The sequence below is a fragment of the Pimephales promelas genome, chromosome 20, assembly GCF_988280905.1.
Source record: "Pimephales promelas chromosome 20, fPimPro1.hap1.1, whole genome shotgun sequence".
NCBI classification, from domain to species: Eukaryota; Metazoa; Chordata; class Actinopteri; order Cypriniformes; family Leuciscidae; genus Pimephales; species Pimephales promelas.
In genome coordinates, this window is record NC_142788.1 from 556,241 (window position 1) to 574,708 (window position 18,468).

General features: G+C 41.0%; 2 protein-coding genes across 2 annotated transcripts in view; both read left to right on the forward strand.

Annotated features, from left to right (window-relative positions):
* Positions 1 to 1,498: 1,498 nt before the first annotated feature.
* On the forward strand, positions 1,499 to 7,302 carry ogfr (opioid growth factor receptor). The gene is made up of 7 exons (XM_039682499.2): positions 1,499 to 1,745; positions 4,672 to 4,740; positions 4,818 to 4,899; positions 4,978 to 5,056; positions 5,341 to 5,407; positions 5,487 to 5,635; positions 6,198 to 7,302. Exons 1-7 carry the CDS (start codon positions 1,641 to 1,643, stop codon positions 7,054 to 7,056), a joined length of 1,410 nt encoding a protein of 469 aa, XP_039538433.2. The 5' UTR covers positions 1,499 to 1,640; the 3' UTR covers positions 7,057 to 7,302.
* Positions 7,303 to 12,680: 5,378 nt separating this feature from the next.
* col9a3 (collagen, type IX, alpha 3) overlaps positions 12,681 to 18,468 on the forward strand; it is a 28,448-nt gene continuing 22,660 nt past the window's right edge. Inside the window, exons 1-5 of the mRNA XM_089124452.1 lie at positions 12,681 to 12,970; positions 13,641 to 13,709; positions 14,182 to 14,217; positions 14,442 to 14,513; positions 14,664 to 14,717. Coding sequence (XP_088980578.1) covers positions 12,767 to 12,970; positions 13,641 to 13,709; positions 14,182 to 14,217; positions 14,442 to 14,513; positions 14,664 to 14,717 — 435 coding nt within the window. The 5' untranslated portion in view covers positions 12,681 to 12,766. The remainder of the gene's footprint in view (positions 12,971 to 13,640; positions 13,710 to 14,181; positions 14,218 to 14,441; positions 14,514 to 14,663; positions 14,718 to 18,468) is intronic.

Sequence of the window (18,468 nt, forward strand, 5' to 3'; positions counted from 1 at the left end):
GTAGTGTGATTGCGTAGAGCTACGTCACACGAAGGCTCACTATTGGCCGACGCTGGTCATGTGTGTGATGCGTGTGACGTACAATAACAGAAGCTTACGCTATTAAACTAGTAACCTGACTCGCGCAGAGGGAGAAATAAACCAATAGTTGAAATAAAGTCGTTATTTTTGTTGTTTTTTTGCGCACAAAAGTGTTCTCGTCGTTTGATAGAGTTAAGATTGAGCCCCTGTAGTCACTTGGACTATTTTAACGATGTCTTTAATGACTTTTCGAGGACAGCAAGAGTCATTCCCTCAAGAAGCCTATGGACTAGTATGCAGGAGCGATCTTAATATCTTAAATATCTTTATTTGTGTTCTGAATGAAGATGAACGAAGGTCTTACGGGGTTGGAACAACATGAGGGTGAGTAAATACTGACAGAATTTTCATTTTTGGGTGAACTAACCCTTTAAGTTTTAAAAATGGTGCTATATTATCCATAATATCTAACATTGGTGAATTAAAATGATCCATCAAATCATCTGCTGATTTAGATGTGCAGCTCAACAAAATTGGAGAAAAAAACTTGCTCAAAGAGAGCATTGGTGTGAACATTAATAACTATTTTTTTTCTATCATCAGAGGTGTTGGAATTATGAGAAGATATGAAAACATCAAAGAAAATGCAGGAATGATCAGACAACGCTAAATCCTTTACAGTCACAGAAATGTCAATACTGCTTGTTGTGATCACCAGATCAAGTGTGTGACCACCAAGGAAGTGTGTTTTTTCCTGTACATGTTGAGTTAGGTTAAATGTGTAAAGCAGTGAGAGTAGTTCACTGACATAATTAAGGTTAGGTTAGAGAAAAAGAGGAGCATGGGTGCCTGTCTGTGAAAGTTTTTTTTTTTTTTTCCAAGGGGGATGTTTTATTGGAATTCCTTAATAAGTGATGTTAATTGGAAAAAAAAACATGGTTGATAACGCATACATTTTTTTACAATTTTTTTTTTATTGCAGAACTTATACAAAAAACAAAAACAAAAAAAACAACACAGGGAAGTAAGGCAAGGTGTACAAACAAACAATAGTACCTAACAAAAAATAAGCATCCTGGGTATGCATACATCAAATTATGTAAAACATAAAAAAAGAAAAGCATAATTTAAGGCCAAGTCATGTCTTTGAATAAATCATCAAAATACATCAAAACTTGTTCACTTTTCTTGTTATTTATAAGTCTAAGGGACGAAATAAAAGAGTCAAAATCAGCAAGAAAAAGAGGAAAGCTCAAAGGAGATTTAAGCCATTTTTGCTTATGGATGAAGAATTCTGCTTTCAAGATAAAGAAGTTAACAACATACTCAAGGGAAAGCAACTTTGGATTTTCATAATAAAAAATAACCTCTTTGAGAGTGAAGGTGTGGGTCGTATTTGTAGGGCTAAAAACAAAAGTCTGTGAAAGTCACTCAGCATCCAGGGCTTCTATGACGAGCAGCGCGCGCGGGCGTGAGTGATGACGAGCGCAGTCAGTGAGCGAGCGAGCAGCCAGCGCGCGCGCGGACATCATCATCTGCACATCCAATGGAGCCGTGCGGACTCTCATCAAACCCCAGGGCTTTCATCACATGCATCATCACTCATATGACCTGTAGGGATGGACGACGATCTGGTGTGTGAATATGACTCCACCTGGGACACGGAAAGCGACGGGGACGAGCTGGAAAACACCGGCCGCAGCAAGAAAACACGGCCCGCATTCGTATGTTGCTCTCTCTATCTCTCTCTCTTTCTCTCTCTCTCACACACACACTCATCATCTGTGAACCACTGCACTGTGCCACTGTTTTATTCTATATTGTCCATTGCGCCAATCGGTTTTATTGGCGGTGTGTATATCTGTGTGTTGACGCACCCGCGCCGAAACCTCCACGCGCATCTTTTCCTCTGAAACGAGCTCTAGCGGAAGTGTCTAAATTAACCATTTTGATCGGTTATTTATTTTCCAGTGGGTTTAATTTGATTGCTTGCGTGTGTTTTGCAGAATAGCATGTTGGCTAGTTATTTAACGTAGGCTGTGCTGACCGGAAGTACGTCACTCGCCGCCGATCTGCACGTCATCTGCTGGGCCGCACATGAGAACAAGTCGCGTTAAAGATAAAGTTTTTTTTGGCTGATTTTATGTTGTATATTGAATCTCTTAAATGTATAGATAATACGAAATGCTCGGACACAATTGTATTTGCTAAAGAATTGAAAATAATTGAACAGTGAAGAATTATATGTTTCTCTTCTTTCCTCAATACTGTCTTGGATTGTAATTTCTCGTAGCTATTATATTTATAAATAGTTAAATTTAGCCCTTATATTTATTTATTTTATTTTTATTTATTTATTTATTTTTAGTCTCTTGTTCATTTATGTTAAACTATTTTTGGAAAATCTTGGATTGTTGTCTTTTTGGATGTCATGGTATTGTTTGTATGTTTGTATAATGTCTAATAAAAAATAAAAAATAAAATAAAAAAAAGCACCCAAAAAAAAAAAAAAAGTCGCGTTAAAGATCTTCAATCTTTCAAAAGCACACTGACTGTTATCACACACACGCGCAAAAATGCTAAATATTCTAGTTATTTTTTTGCATCTAATAGGCTAAAATCATTTACTGGTTTATTCGATGGTATCTTAATCTTGTGCTCCTGCTTTTTAATTTTGTCTGTATTTAACAAATGACCAATTGCAGTCTTGTGCTTCAGTGCATTCACAATCAGCTCAACTTAAGAGCTTTGAGAATAAATAGCTCTTTTGTGTCATAAAAGCACGTTTCATATTTCCATAAAACTAAATGGAGCTGAGGGCTGTTCCATAACTCAGGCTTATTTTGGTTAGTCAGACTTATTGTGGGTGAAGCAAACTTGAAATAGTTAAAACTCGGTTACTCATGCACTACTTTAAATGTCATTATTGAAATAAATGAACGTAATTTAATTTGTAACATTATTTTTAGGGGTCTAACCCGTATTGTTGGGTGTCTGCGATCTGTAATTGCAGTAAAAGATCCTAAACTGGTGCACGTCTGGGACCTTCCCAGCGTCCCCCATTCTGACTGATCCTGCCAAACACAGAGACCGTCCTAATGACACTCATGCATGCGGACCCAGGACTTCTTCCCATAAAACTCGTAAATCTGCAACCGTTTGATCATGGAAAGAAAGTGAAATTTGATGTGCATCTATCTTCTATAGGCAAAGTGTGAATCAAGCTATGAAAAATAATTTGTACAAACCAAGAAAAAATAGCTTCCAGTGACTAAATTCATTTCCAGCTGCTATTAGCTTAATTGAATCATTCAGAACAGATATTTTTGGGTGGCCTATATCTAGTAAGCTGGAAGACAACAGGACACATGCGTGACGTGAGCTCTCGAGGGGCAGCACGAGGACTCCTGTGAAGGTTCTGTGTCCGTCTGAAGTCGGCCAGTGTTTCTTATGGCAGTATTAGAGAAGATTCAGGACTGTTGACCTTCACATGCGTTATATTTGGAAAGAGACACGTGGCAATTGTACGCCGAAGCTGCTTACGACTGTATTTTATTCCATTCACTACTTTCAGTGTTTATTTTATTTAATACGTCTAATGCATGTTAGATTTACATTTGCATTGGCAGTGCGGGATGTGAACAGATGAGCTTCAGTTTAAAGTTGAAGTTTGATTGGCTACAGGGATAGGCATAATAACCACATTTTGATTAATATTGATGAATGCAAGAGACTTGGATGGGGATGTTGTGATGCAGCCGATTAAAGGAGTAGTTCACTTTTGAAAAAACTTTTGCTGATAATTTACTCACCCCCGTGTCATCCAAGATGTCCATGTCTTTCTTTCCTCAGTCGAAAAGAAATTTAGGTTTTTGATGAAAACATTCCAGGATTTTCTCCATATAATGGACTTCAATGGGAACCGGATGGTTCAAGGTCCAAAAGACAGTTAATAACAGTTTCAGATGCAGCTTCAAATGTCTTTAAACGACACCAGACGATGAATAAGGGTCTCATCAAGCGAAACGATCGCTTATTTCAAAGCTTATTCCAAAAATGTAACTTTTCTAAGGACAAATGCTAGCCTTGCTCTATTCTGTGAGGCGCGTTTGCAACGTCACGTAATACGTAATTACGTTCAAAAGGTCACGGGCAACGTAGCCGGAAGTACAGACTCAGCGTTTACAAGTTGAACGCATAAGTTGAACGTGCAAACTAACTCACAAAAAAAGGAATTAAAAGGTAAAACAACGATGTCGGACGATTTTGATTCTGTACTTCCGGCTACGTCGCCCGTGACCTTTTGAACGTAATTACGTATTACGTGACGTTTTGAAATAAGCGATCGTTTCGCATGATAAGACCCTTATTCATCGTCTGGTGTCGTTTAAAGACATTTGAAGCTGCATCTGAAACTGTTATTAACTGTCTTTTGGACCCTGAACCATCCGGTTCCCATTGAAGTCCATTATATGGAGAAAATCCTGGAATGTTTTCATCAAAAACCTAAATTTCTTTTCGACCGACAAAAGAAAGACATGGACATCTTGGATGACACAGGGGTGAGTAAATTATCAGCAAAAGTTTTTTCAAAAGTGAACTACTCCTTTAAGGGAGCTGAGACTAATGTTTGTCCTGGTGTGTTCGCAGTGGTCCAACTCCTCCTCCAGAAACCTCAGAGCCGCCAAGGACATGCAGAACTACAGACACGGATATCCAGTAAGACTCCACCAAACACACTTTACATTCATGAGACTGACCCGATGATGCGAGCATCTTTCCTCCTCTCTCTGTAGAATATCAATGAAGAGGAATGCCCAGAAGAACGAATGACCAATTTAAAGTTCTACCTAAATGAGATTAAGTCTTCGCCTGATGGTACGTCCCAGAGCTGCTAAAGCAATCCCAAAGCCAAGCTGTGTCGCTCTTCGTCTGAGCTCTTGTGTTGTGCTTTAGATGTGTCGATCGAGGCGTTTCACACCGAGTGGAGGACGGATTACAAGAGACTGGAGAGAGTTCATTCCTACATTCAGTGGTAAGAAGCCCCTCTTGTTTAGCGGGGTTTGATGGGATCGGTACGGTGGCCCAGAAGTACAAATCTAAAAACAAAACAACAAATTATAAGGGCAATGCAAAGACTAAAAACAAAATAGCAAGTCAGAAAACACAACGACAAGTCAGACAAAATGGAAAAGGGATATGTGGCGAATGGAATACTGACCACTGATTGGACGAGGCATCTTGCACTTCTGGGCCAGTGTAGATGTGTGACGTGTGCAGGTGAAGTGCTCTGTGAAAGTGAGTGTGTGTTGCTCGTAGGCTGTTTCCTCTGCGGGAGCCCGGCGTGAACTACATGGCAGCAGAGCTCACCAAGAAAGAGATCCAGGTGAGTGTTAAAGTGAACCGTGATGCTCCAGACGCTGTGTGTGTGTGTGTGTGTGCTGGACTGTGTCTCGTGTCCGCAGGCGTTCAGGGAGAGCGAGGAAGCTAAGAGCCGTCTCCTGGATTCCTACGAGCTCATGCTTGGCTTCTACGGGCTGCAGCTGCTCAACAGAGACACGGGCGAGGTGAAGCGCGCCGACAACTGGAGGGAACGCTTCGCCAATCTCGAGAGGTGAGGATCCTGTCCCGAGACGGCCATGCTTCCTTTCTCAATGAGAACATGTTTGTTCCTGTAGTGTACAGATGAAATCCGCATTAGATCAGTTATCAGTCGCGAAGATATTGTCTCAGGTGTAGATTAGAGATTTTTTAACGTGACTATCAACAGCTTTGAGTGATATTTGTTTCATTGCTCGTGTTTGGAAGGATCACTGAATGAAATCCATCTTTACAATCCATCCTTAAAATACCATAGCCATATCAGGTTGCAACATATTTTTTAAACTTTTAATTAATACTAAACCAGTTTTGTTTTCAGTTTTTGTCTTTTCAGAAAGCAAAGTGACTGTCAGACAGAAGCAATTAAGTCGGCTCCAAATAAGAAATGAAATGACAGCAACAAACAAACATGCATTTGCTACAAAATAAATAATAATAGTTATATTTCAAGTGGGCTTATAAATATGTATAACGATGTATTAAAACCATCCAAGTACCTGATTTCTCTCTGTTTTTTTTTTTTCGGATAGTCTTTATCTCACACATAACTGAAACACTGTAATATTTGCTTTCAGAAACATGCACAACAATCTGCGGATCACCCGGATCCTGAAGAGCCTGGGCGAGCTGGGCTTCGAGCATTTCCAGGCCCCTCTGGTGCGCTTTTTCCTCGAGGAGACGCTGGTCAGGAAGACCCTCAGCGGCGTGAAGCGCAGTGTGCTCGACTACTTCCTGTTCGCCGTGCGGGACAAGCGTGAGCGCAGGAAGCTGGTCCGCTTCGCCTTTCAGCACTTTGAGCCCAAAGACAAGTTCGTGTGGTGCCCCAGGAAAATCCAGAAACGCTTCAAGAAGAAGTCCGAGAAGCGGCAGAACTCTTTAGCTGGCGGCGGAGAGAGCAGCGCCACCGACGAAGGCCACTCACGGGCCAAACACAGGGATGGAGAAGACGTCAGCAAGCCAGTCGGAGACGTCACCGACGCGAAGAAGCAAGGCGACAGCGAGGGCTCACCAGAAGACCATGAGCCCGGTCTAGATGCCCCATCACCGCTCGCCTCCGACACCGGTGCGAACAACGGAGAGACTGTTCGTCTGGAGCCAAGCACTGGAGGAGGAACGCCTCCTGAAGTCACAGCGGAGAGAGCAGAAGAGGTCTCAAACACGCCATGGGAGTGTGTCGCCGGATCCACTGCGGGCTCGAGCGACTGCGACGAGATGGACAGTCCAGCTGACTCGCAGAAGGAGCTGGAGGAAGGGCCGAGTCCGGACAGGACGGTGGCCGACAGCCCTCCACACCGCTCCCCGACCCCGCCGGAGAAGGCCCGGAGAGAGCCGAGCGGCGCAGCCGGAGACCGCCGGAAGAATGCAGTGAACGGCGACCCGTCGAGTGGATCGGAGAAGGAAGAGCCCATGGATATTGTGGACGTGACTTCATGATGAGAACGCACTGAAAATGGACACTTTATAAACTCACTGTAAGATGAGATGATTCGTTGTTTTCTAAAGGGGGGTTATGTTGATTCAGCTACACCTGTCTTCTTACAGCTGGCTTATTGTTGCTTGAACTTTGACTTGTCCATGATTTCAGATTAATTTTTTTTCCCCAAGATTTGTTTTTTTACTGAAACTGTGAAAGAAGAATGTCATTTTTACATTCAACTAATAAACAACTATTGATAAATATTTCCATGGTGAATAAATACATTTGGTTGGGACGCAGGTATGCTGTATTTCTGCTGGTGTTTGGTTGATTACTCTGGGCTGCTTCTCGAAGCTGATTCTAGAAACCACTGATGGCAGTTGTTCTACGACCAGTTTAGGCTTGTGGGAAACGCGGCCGTGAACTCTAATGAAGAGACTTGTGCTTTATTAAGCTAATGAAAAAAGTTTGTTTTACATCTGCAGTGATGTAAAATAGACTCATTAATTACTAAATAATCAGACTTTGTATAGATCAGTTCCTTGGAGATTCGGTGTATGTTCAGCACATGCATTAACTCCCAACGTGACCTTAAATGAACCCTTCATGAAATATTCTAGAATTAATAATGTTACTACTGTTCATATATTGCTCTTTTGATTTATCCTGTTTTCTGCACACATGATTATATGCTTTTTTTAGAGTAATAATTAAAGTGTACTTTCATTTGGCTTCTACTTTCTGTATTTTATCAATAATAAGGGGTTGTGTAAAAATGTTCTGCTCTTTAAAACTGAGCACTAATCCTTTTCCAATTTAATAAGGTTTCAAATCTGTCAACTCTCCTGCGGCCAATCACGAGGAGAGGAGACACAACTGGTTAGAAGTGTTGTGAACATCATGCTCGTGATTTTGAAGGATCGCTGCCGCTTGGCTATTTCCCAGCGCTCACGTCTCTCGCTGAAATGAGGATTTGTTTCTCTCAGACATGTAAGTATAAAGTAGACTACATAATATGATGAATGCAGTTTCTGTGTACAGTATGTAGATACAATATGGTTTTATGACTGAAATGAATGAAAATTTGTAAATATAGTCAACTCATTTTATAAAATATTATCTTCGTTTATTGAACATGCATGATTTTGATACGGTTCTTTAAAATTATGATAATGAATAATGTGGTATATGAATATATTTAGTGCCATGGTATAATATACCTACAAAATCCAGGCACAGAAGCTGCATCTAAAGTTGGATTTACATTTATTTTCACAGGTGCCATGAATGCATTTACACTAGATTAAGGTTTTAAATATAACAGTTTTATTATGGGAACGTAATGGTTGGGGGAAAAAAAGGGATGATGATGCTTTTTTCGAAGCAAGTGACTCCTTTGAGTTTAAAATGCATACTCTCTTGAGTTGGAACTTATTTTAAAAGTACTTTGTAAGCACTAAAAATATGTTCTACCATCATGTGAAAAAGAAAGTACCCCTCTAAAAATGTAATGGTTTTACGTATCACTACATAATAATAATCATATGCTCTTTAGCAGGTCTTAAAATTAAATGCAAGATGAACAATAACATAGCAAGTTATAGCAAGTTAGCCCATGACTATTTACCAAATATGGAGCCAAAACAGAGAAGCCTGTTGTGAAAAACTAAGTACACCCCATGATTCAATTGCTTGTAGTGCCAGCTTTAGAAGCAATGTCTCTAAGTAATCGTTTTCTGTATGACTTTATCATTGAGGAGGAATTTTGGCCCGCTGTTCTTTATATCATTAATTCAGGGCTTATTCCAATCCAGAGAGAAGGTTATGTGACATATCCGGGTTCGTTAAAGGGTAAGTAAGCGGATAACCTCAATTTCCGGTTCCAAAAACGGAGGTATGTCAATAGCCATAGCAACTTCTTGTTACGTCCCTGTACGCAGTTTATTTTCCTTGTAGTTTATTTTATTTCTTGGTGTTGTGATGTGTATTGTGTGCAGTTCTCTCTCAGTGATGTCAGGGTTATACAGAGAAGGGAAGCTCTTGCGGGAGTGGCTTGCGTTTCCTAACTATCCAAAAGATAAGTTGGACACAGAGCTGTCAAAGGAGTTTTATGGCTCGTCAGCGGAGGCACAGCCAACTCAAAATGATATGTCTCAGAATGTGTATTTCTTGTTTGTAAAATAACTTCTGTAAATGTAAACACCGCGCAGAAATCTATAGCAGGAGACTTGTGCCTCTGTTGGAAAAAAAATTAGCCAATCACCTTTGAGTACTTCACTTTCATCGATTAGGAGTGTTGAGAAAAGTAACATGGCCGAGGAGGCCATATCATCGACAAGACGTAGATTACGTGACATTAGTTTGAACTGCTACCGCTGATGTTACTATGGAGGGTAGATATATTGAATATTTGATGGCAAACTAATTTACTAAACTACCATTGAAACAGCTATAAATTCAAAGAAGACCCCATGCCTAAGTTGGATATAGCCTACAGCAATCAGCTTCACTAAATGTCCAAATGTGCTCTTTTAACACGGACATTTAAAAGGATGGCTTTTTTGCTTCAAGGGATAGGGTAGGACTAGGTGAGGTAACTTATATTTATATTGTCTTGATTTATTTTCTATAAATATACAGGTATGTAAGTGACCAAAAAGCCATTTTAAAGTAGTTAAAAAATCTGACCATTAAAATGTTGTGTATTTTTAAAACCCACCAGCTGCCACTGGGATGGAGTAACTGAGCTCCTGCGGGAGCGTGACAGAACACACACAGTGGAGAAATATCGACAGAGAAATGGAGCTCCTGCGGGAGCAGAGGAGATAATAGGTAGGTTCCTGCATGTGCAGGTGGATGGAAATATATACATGGTTTGATGGAGTTAAAGTGGATAAGGTGCACCTGTGGGTTTGGGTGTTTGGGAACAAGTTGATGTTAAAGACTTTAGCTTAGGAGAGTTAGTTGAGATTCTTTGATGTGGGAGCGATTTGATCGAATCCTGAAACTCCCCGATGACCAGCGTCGGAGATAAGTGCTTGGATCTGCTGCTGGGAAAGGCCTTTTGGGGCAGCTGGCTCTTTGACGATTGTTTTCAGCTGAGATCTCTTCAAGGACCATATGCAAGCGCAATCTATCCATGACATTGCAATATATGCTATGTCTGCAAGCCCAGCGTGTGTCACTAAGTTGCTGGATCTCCCTTGATACACCATCACACATGTTCCGCTGCACTTCAAGACATTTCTGATGGATGAAACATCCAGACAAAAAGACATCAATTCTTTCCAACAAAGAAAAGAAATGTCCAGCATCGGGCACACTTTTGATGGCATCTACTATGACCAGGTTGAGACGGTGTGTACTGCATTGTCCACATGAAATGCAGGCTTGCCCCCACTCATTACAGCCCCATCATACCCCTGACCTGCCAGATTTTTCTTGTAGTCCAAACCATACTTTCCCAAACAGCCAATTATTTTCTCAGCCAGTTAACCCATCAGTGTCCAGCCTTTCTGCCAGCTCTCACAAACTCTATCAAACCATTGTTATCTCAGGACAATTGACATTTGCTCTTTCTTAATATCTTTAGTTTCATCTACGATAACAGAATAAATTGGTAATTTTTTTCTAAAATACAAAATCTAAAATACAAAATAAAAATGACATATATTCCAATGCTACAATATGAAGCAAACATTAGGCACCTAAAAGTTTATTTACAGCTATCTGAAATCTCTATCATTTTTAACAATTTTTAAAACTTTTAACAATGTCTTTAGCCCTGTGCCATCCACTTCTTCTGACAGTGTGCCTGTAAAAATCTCATTTGAGGGGGAAATAATCCAATTTGGATGTAGTCTGAACAGCCTTTGTGAATTCACCCACTCGTAATTTCAGCAATATAACATTTTAGCTCAAAAGTTGTTATATTGTGAATATATGTGACCCGCTCTGGCGAAATGAGTCGGAAGTCGCAACGTTCCATTTTAAGATATGGGCCGATTATGTGGAAAAACAATGAAATAACAAAAAAATTTTTTTTTTTTTTTTGCTAATTTCAAAGAACAGACATTCAAAAATAATCTCCCAAAGTTTCGTAGTCCAGATAATTGAGTAAAGGTATTTAAATAACGATTAAAGTTGTCAAAGCTTTAAATTCGCTGAAATAAACATTGCTCTTCTCAACTCCCCTCGTCAGCTCTGAGCATTTCCCGGCTATCCCCTGAAACGTTGAACTCACTGGAGGCTTCTAACCTAAGCTGTGTGAGTATATTTATCTGCAAGAAGAATATATGTAAGGCTGTAACGATCGCGACACTCAGATCCACGAACCTGTGTCGCGGTGTGAGAAGACAGAATCACGACACCGACACGTCCCTTCAACTCCCGAAGTTATCCTTCACGTCCAGACCCAATGCTAGCTACCACATCTTTAAATTACCTATTAGTATTATTTTAAGTTAACATTATAAAATACGTAGACTTACACCACAAAACTAGTTAAATTATTACTAAATAATTGTTTAAAATTGGGCAATTTCAGCGTTATGGAGGAGATCCAATTCCCAGATAATTAAATCTTTTAATCAATTGGCCTATGTGAACCACACTGCACAAACCAAAAGTAATAGGCCTACTCACCGGATGAAGAAGGGTTGACTCTCCCTAGAACATAAAATCTTTATTTTATTTTCCGTGTTCGCATTTATGAGGAAAAAACAATCCAAACGTGACCGTTCTCTGGAAGCAGCACTAAAACTTTCACAGAGCTTAAACCGAAAGCAAGCACGAAGTCTTCTTTAAAGTGAATTTTGTTTTAAAATAATTATCTTAATTTAAATCAATGTTTCATCAACCAATTACTAGTATTTAATAATAAGAAATAAATTGCAGACAATGGATAGGCTAGGCCTAATCACGACGCGGAGACGCGCGGCACGTGAACTGAAGCTTGAACCGAAGTCTCATGAACCGAAAGTAAGCTATCGCCTCACAGACCGGTCTACTTTTAAACACAACCATTCAAAACGAAAGAAAACAGACTGATCTCTGCTTATTTGGGCTAATCCGTATGAAAACTGAATTTCTCTTTGACTCCTCTTAATCTTTCTGATTTTAGAACATTTTTGTAAAAGTGACTTTTTAATTATTTATTCCAAAAAAACTTAAAAATAAGTTGAGCTTCAGCCTTGTTAAATTGCATTTATATATGTTAATCTATTTGGTCAAATTAAGCTATATAAAATAAATAGTTTATCCCTTAAAATTCTATGGATTTTGAAAGCTATCAAAAAAAGGGCAAAAAAACTTTAAAAGCGATTTTTCTCAGGTTTTCAGTTGGAAAAAAAGGGCAGACGACCAGAATTCAAATGTGTATATCTTTACAACCATTCAAGGTATGACTTTGACCAAGGTATCATTTGAAAGCTTACAGTGTCCTCTTTCCATTAATATCAAAATCTCAATTTTTAAATTTGGGTCACTGTGACTCATTTTGCTGGATCAGGTCACATGTATTTAACGTACATTTACATGAAATAGTTTTTTTAATATACATTTTATATGTTAATAAATAGTTGGTGTTTGGTGGGTGTGTAAAAGAGGGAATTCAACTACTATTAACTCATTTCTGTGTGTAAAGGTCAAGCAGGTGATTGTTGATCTGACATTATTTTTCAATAATATTATGTTGCTGATGCTGATAATGATTGCGGGGGTGGGTTGATGAGTGAGCTGTACAGTGATCAGTGTAACTCATGTCATGTCCACCCCCTCCGAGGACTCCGCGCTGCCCCTTTATCTGCGCCCATAGCGAGCCCCGCACAGGCTGAGCACAGCACCGAGAGGAGGACCGCAGCCATGGCCGTGATGTTCTCCGCGCTACACTTACTCTTTCTGTCGCAGCTGGTGACATCGGCACTCGCCCAGGTAAGAGATGCGGGACGAGCGACTATTAAACCCATATTTAACGGGTCGATGTATTGCTGCCTATAATAATATCCCGGCTGAGAACTTTAGCGCATATTGTGAATCTCAGTGGATAACGAGTTTGCATCATGTATGGAATTAATCACTCTTTCGTTTATAAACGCTTTTCAATAATTTGTGGACTGACTGTAAAAGCGCACAGATTTCTACCTGACTCTTCAATATACTGTTGATGTAACTAAAAGTTAACGTCTTACATGAATAAATCTTATCATTAAGATGTTACAACGTGAGGAAAATAATCAGGTTACCTTACGAAACATTCTAGTTCACAGTGTAACGTGAGCGTCAACAATGGCATCTTTGTGAGAACGAGTGTTTGCCCACTTCACCCACCTCACTTCATTTGTGCTCGTCGTGTTGGTCTTTTTCTGCCTGAATGTTTGAAACTGCTTTATGAATCGCTTTTTGACCAGTTAGTATACACAGATAAACAGATTTATTTTGAGTTTTTAATTTGAGTCGGGTTGAGACAGGAGGGCAGTCTCCATACACTGGATGATCTGAGAACAAAACACCTGTGGCATTTCTTTCTTTTTTTGTGTGTATTTTGCTCATCTGATTGTCCTTCTTGATCGTGTGTGTGTGTGTGTGTGTGTGTGTGTTGCAGAGGCCGGGTCCTCGAGGCACTGTGGGGACGACGGGGCCACCGGGACCCCCAGGGAAAGATGGCATCGATGTGAGTTTACACACAGACACATTATATCTAGATTACATTCTCTTTATCGGTTTTTATTTGCTTCACATTTTAAGTAAGAAAAAAACCTAAATATTTGTTTATGACAGATTTAACAGATTTTTATTATGTGAATTAAATTACTCTCATCATTATTCTTCATGAAAAATACTTAATTTTCTAAACACCACTGTATTGCAATGTATTAACTGTTTAGACAAGCCGTGAGTCCTTACAGACGTTAACTTGTTAAAGGAAAGACTCTCAGGAATTTACGCATGCAAACGATGAAAGCTGTGAATGTTTCCTTAGTAAACGAAAATCTGCTCAGCGCAGTGCCGTGACAGAGAGCCCATTCATTCAGCCTCAAACCAAACACACTCGTCTCGAGTTTCCCCGACCCCCTCCACACACTCCTCTGTGTTATTCAGCTTTCCTGACTGTAGATGTAGTTCTGACCCTGTGATCTCTGCAGGGGAAACCTGGCCCTCCTGGACTCCCCGGAAAGCCTGTGAGTATCTCCTGATCTCCTGTCAGATCTTCTGGTAGCGTATGAATGCTAGCTCTGCTTTAGATGGAGATGTGGAGACGTGTATCAGTAATGAGGCAGACTGTCATGTCATGTCTTCAGCCCGTCCAGCCGGAGCTCAGTGCATTATTCGATGCAGTAAATAACATGTCAACATAAAATGGAGACGATGGTGATGTAAGATGGTGTTTGTGTTTGGATGGCAGGGCCCGAAAGGAAAAGCGGGTGGCCCTGGGGCCGCGGGGAGCCCGGGACTGCCTGGCCTTCCTGGTGTGGATGTAAGTCATGAAGCAACACAGCATTTCCAGCGGCACACACACACACACACACACACACACGGGGGGATTCTTTAAACTCATTTATGTAAAGGAAATCATTTAAGCACTATAAGTGTTGTCGTCTGATCATGGAAACGTCCTGTCCTGTAGGGGTTGACCGGTCCGGACGGTCCAGCTGGTAAAGACGGGCCCCCAGGAGCAGCAGTGAGTAACTCTCAGTCTTTATGAGTGAAATAAAATGAGTCTCTCCACACCTGAACATAACCCGTTATGACTAAAGCACTTCTACTGTAGTATTTGTCTCTGAATCTCCTATTTAAGGGGGGTGTTATGCCCCTTGTTCAGGGTGTAATATCGGTCCACTGATCAGTTATTATATCATGTCCAACTTCTTCTGGGTGTGAGCAAAAACAAGCCGTCATTGTGTGTACCTTTAAATGCAAATGAGCTGCTCCTCCCGCCCCTTTCCAGAAGAGGGCGGAGCCTTTACAGCTTTTGCTTCAGATACTTCACTTCAAGAAAACTGGAGAATCTTACATAGATAAAATGTCAGAAAAGCACGTTCAGATAATTTACTCGTTCAGTGTGAAAGGAGGCTTATATAGAGCTGACGTCTAAGACAGCATCACTCTCAGTTATTCCTGTCCTAGCCAGACTTACATGTTCAAACACTGACAGAGAGACTCGGGAAGAATGGATTTATGTAGTTATTGTGGAGTTTATTCAACCTATCGGCTTGCATGTTTCGTCCTGATCCTCTATGAACTGCTCGTGTGGGAACTGTGGTAAGATCTATCGACCCATCTTTCAGAATCAACTGTTGTGCAAATCCAGCGTTGAACTGACCCTCATTTGCGAAGCAGTCTGGTGTAAAATAATTCGCACAAACACATAAGACTTTCATTTCTTTGACACAGATCCTTCATAAATGAAATGGATCCACTGTGTCCCCAGTGTCTCAGATGCCGGGAGATTATGCAGGATTATGTTCACTGGTACATCCAAAAACAGAACATTTGTAATGTTTATGTGGCCCAGACATAATATCAACAGGAGATAGAGCGAGGTCATAAACATGGCAGACTAAGTTTTGGCTCACTCAGGGCGAGATCGATGCAGATCGTCACCACTCGTGGGCGGGGCCTGTACAATGTGATGACACTCAATGGGTGGGGCGTGCACAATGTGATGTCACTTGTGGGCAGAGCCTCTATAATGTGATGTCATTTGTGGGCGTAGCCTCCATTCATGGGCGGGGCTTGTACAATGTGATGCCACTCAATGGGCGGGGCCTGTACAATGTGATGTCACTTGTGGGTGGAGCCTCTATAATGTGATGCCATTCATGGGCGGGGCCTGTACAATGTGATGCCACTCAATGGGTGGGGCCTGTACAATGTGATGCCACTCAATGGGTGGGGCCTGTACAATGTGATGCCACTCAATGGGTGGGGCCTGTATAACGTGATGCCACTCATGGGCGGGGCCTGTACAATGTAATGCCACTCATGGGCGGGGCCTGTACAATGTAATGCCACTCATGGGCGGGGCCTGTACAATGTGATGCCACTCATGGGCGGGGCCTGTACAATGTGATGCCACTCATGGGCGGGGCCTGAACAATGTGATGCCACTCATGGGCGGGGCCTGTACAATGTAATGCCACTCATGGGCGGGGCCTGTACAATGTGATGCCACTCATGGGCGGGGCCTGTACAATGTGATGCCACTCATGGGCGGGGCCTGTACAATGTAATGCCACTCATGGGCGGGGCCTGTACAATGTAATGCCACTCATGGGCGGGGCCTGTACAATGTGATGCCACTCATGGGTGGGGCCTGTACAATGTGATGCCACTCATGGGCGGGGCCTGTACAATGTAATGCCACTCATGGGCGGGGCCTGTACAATGTGATGCCACTCATGGGCGGGGCCTGTACAATGTAATGCCACTCATGGGCGGGGCCTGTACAATGTAATGCCACTCATGGGCGGGGCCTGTACAATGTGATGCCACTCATGGGTGGGGCCTGTACAATGTGATGCCACTCATTGGCGGGGCCTGTACAATGTGATGCCACAATGTGATGCCACAACCTAGAACAGGGTATTTATAGAGTCAAGTCACCTTTATTTATATTAAAACGCTTTTAACAATACAGATTGTTTCAAAAGTTTATAGGCACTGTTATTGATATTGTTATAGATTGTTAATAGATATAGATAATGTTGATAGACAATATCTCTACTTTTGATTTATGGGGATTATAAAAAAAAAAGGAGTAAGTGGATTTTACTAGATTTTACTGTTCGAACATCACCCAAAAGTGAATTTTGCAAAGTGAATATGTCCCTTTAGAAACTACTTTGTAGGTGTGATTTTCCAACAACAACTTGTGTCCATAAGTCATGTGTTCATATTGTGTGCAGCCATAGCAGCGCCGTGGGCCGTTTTAATGAGGATCAGGTGACTTCAGATGAAGTCCTCTTAATCCAGCCTGGAATGTCAAGTCTTCTTCCCACCACAGGTTTTCTTTTAATTAGTTTGGTGGAATCAGCTGAAATCATCATCACTCTGTGTGGCTGATAGCAGCGAGCTGTGAACCGGGAAGTTCACGTGATATTTTATAACAAAGAAAATGTGTTGCATAACATATGACATTAGCTGACTGACTGTGTTCATTACCGTGATGAAAAACTGTGATCCTAACGGCGAGAGGCATACTGTTCATCAACCCAAAAACTCATCAAATAGGGAGTTAAAAAGTAAGAAAGTAGTTGTCACGTATGCAATATTACATACATAGAGAAATGTTCTGTTTATGACTTAAAGGGGACCTATCATAGAAAAGTGTGCGTCCAACAGTGTGTGTAAACTAGAGGTCTTCTCGGGTCCTAAAAACTGGACCCGACCCGAATCACTACTTACCCGAACCCGACGTGCATAAATTATTTAAAAAAAAAAGAAAAACCCGACCCGAGACAGACCCGATAAAATTAGACCCGAGTCCGACCTGACGTGACGCCATTTCCTTTAGAACCCGACTGGACCCGAACGTAAACGGCATTTACCGTGTGCGCAGCCTGCGTTTCTTAAAAATGCGCTTAACATAGACGCGCAAGTGCACGCTGAGTGCTAAAATGTCAATCACACATCACTGTAACCCTTTAAGTCCTTTAACATTTGGCATAATGTTATTTACCGGACCACGATGATTAGATCCACCTCAGGGTAAAATTTACTGAAGGCTATTTTTAAAATAGCCTACAGATTTTCATTCAAATTCTACCAGTCATTGACTTTTACTAAAATTGTGTTATTTAGCCTACAATCCCGTTGTTGCAAAGTTGTTTAGATAAAATGCGATTAAAACAGGACATTAGAACCACAATAGCAGTCAAATTGGACGTTCTGAATCAAATCTTAATATGGTAACGTTATCGCATCAACGCATTTAATTGCACGTCTTTTTTCCTTATGAAAATGATCACAAATCATTGTTGATAAGGATGACCCTGGATGTTTCTGTTCTACATATTCGTTTTCCCTTTTTCGCAATATCTGTTTTATCGTCTCCATGCTTGTCTGACAGTGTCGCGTATTTTTAAAATTGATTGACAGGCCTGGCTAAACGACAATTCAAAAGCTTGCATGTAGTCAAACATCCATCCACATGATGGCGCACTAGTTCTTCTTTGCAAACGGAGGGGTTGTTTTTTGTGGAGCGAGTAACTGAGTAAACACGAGTTTGCCATTAAAAATTGTATTTGCTCTTTGTACCAAATAATGCGAGCATTGGACAACAAATCTCGTTAAAAAATGACAACAAAAAACGGTCGTGCTTTAAATTTAAAATCAGCTGCTTACATTCGTACAGTGAATTATCATCATTTGCGCTGATCCACCGATCCTGATACAAATATGAAGAGAACAAGTGAATGACGTGTTATTGT

Excerpts from the sequence above, each read along its gene's own strand:
- ogfr (XM_039682499.2), top strand. The coding sequence starts at position 1,641 with ATGGACGACGATCTGGTGTGTGAATATGACTCCACCTGGGACACGGAA. Across the intron at positions 4,900-4,977 it reads GATTAAGTCTTCGCCTGATG|ATGTGTCGATCGAGGCGTTT; the intron begins GTACGTCCCAGA and ends GTTGTGCTTTAG. Across the intron at positions 5,408-5,486 it reads TCACCAAGAAAGAGATCCAG|GCGTTCAGGGAGAGCGAGGA; the intron begins GTGAGTGTTAAA and ends TCGTGTCCGCAG.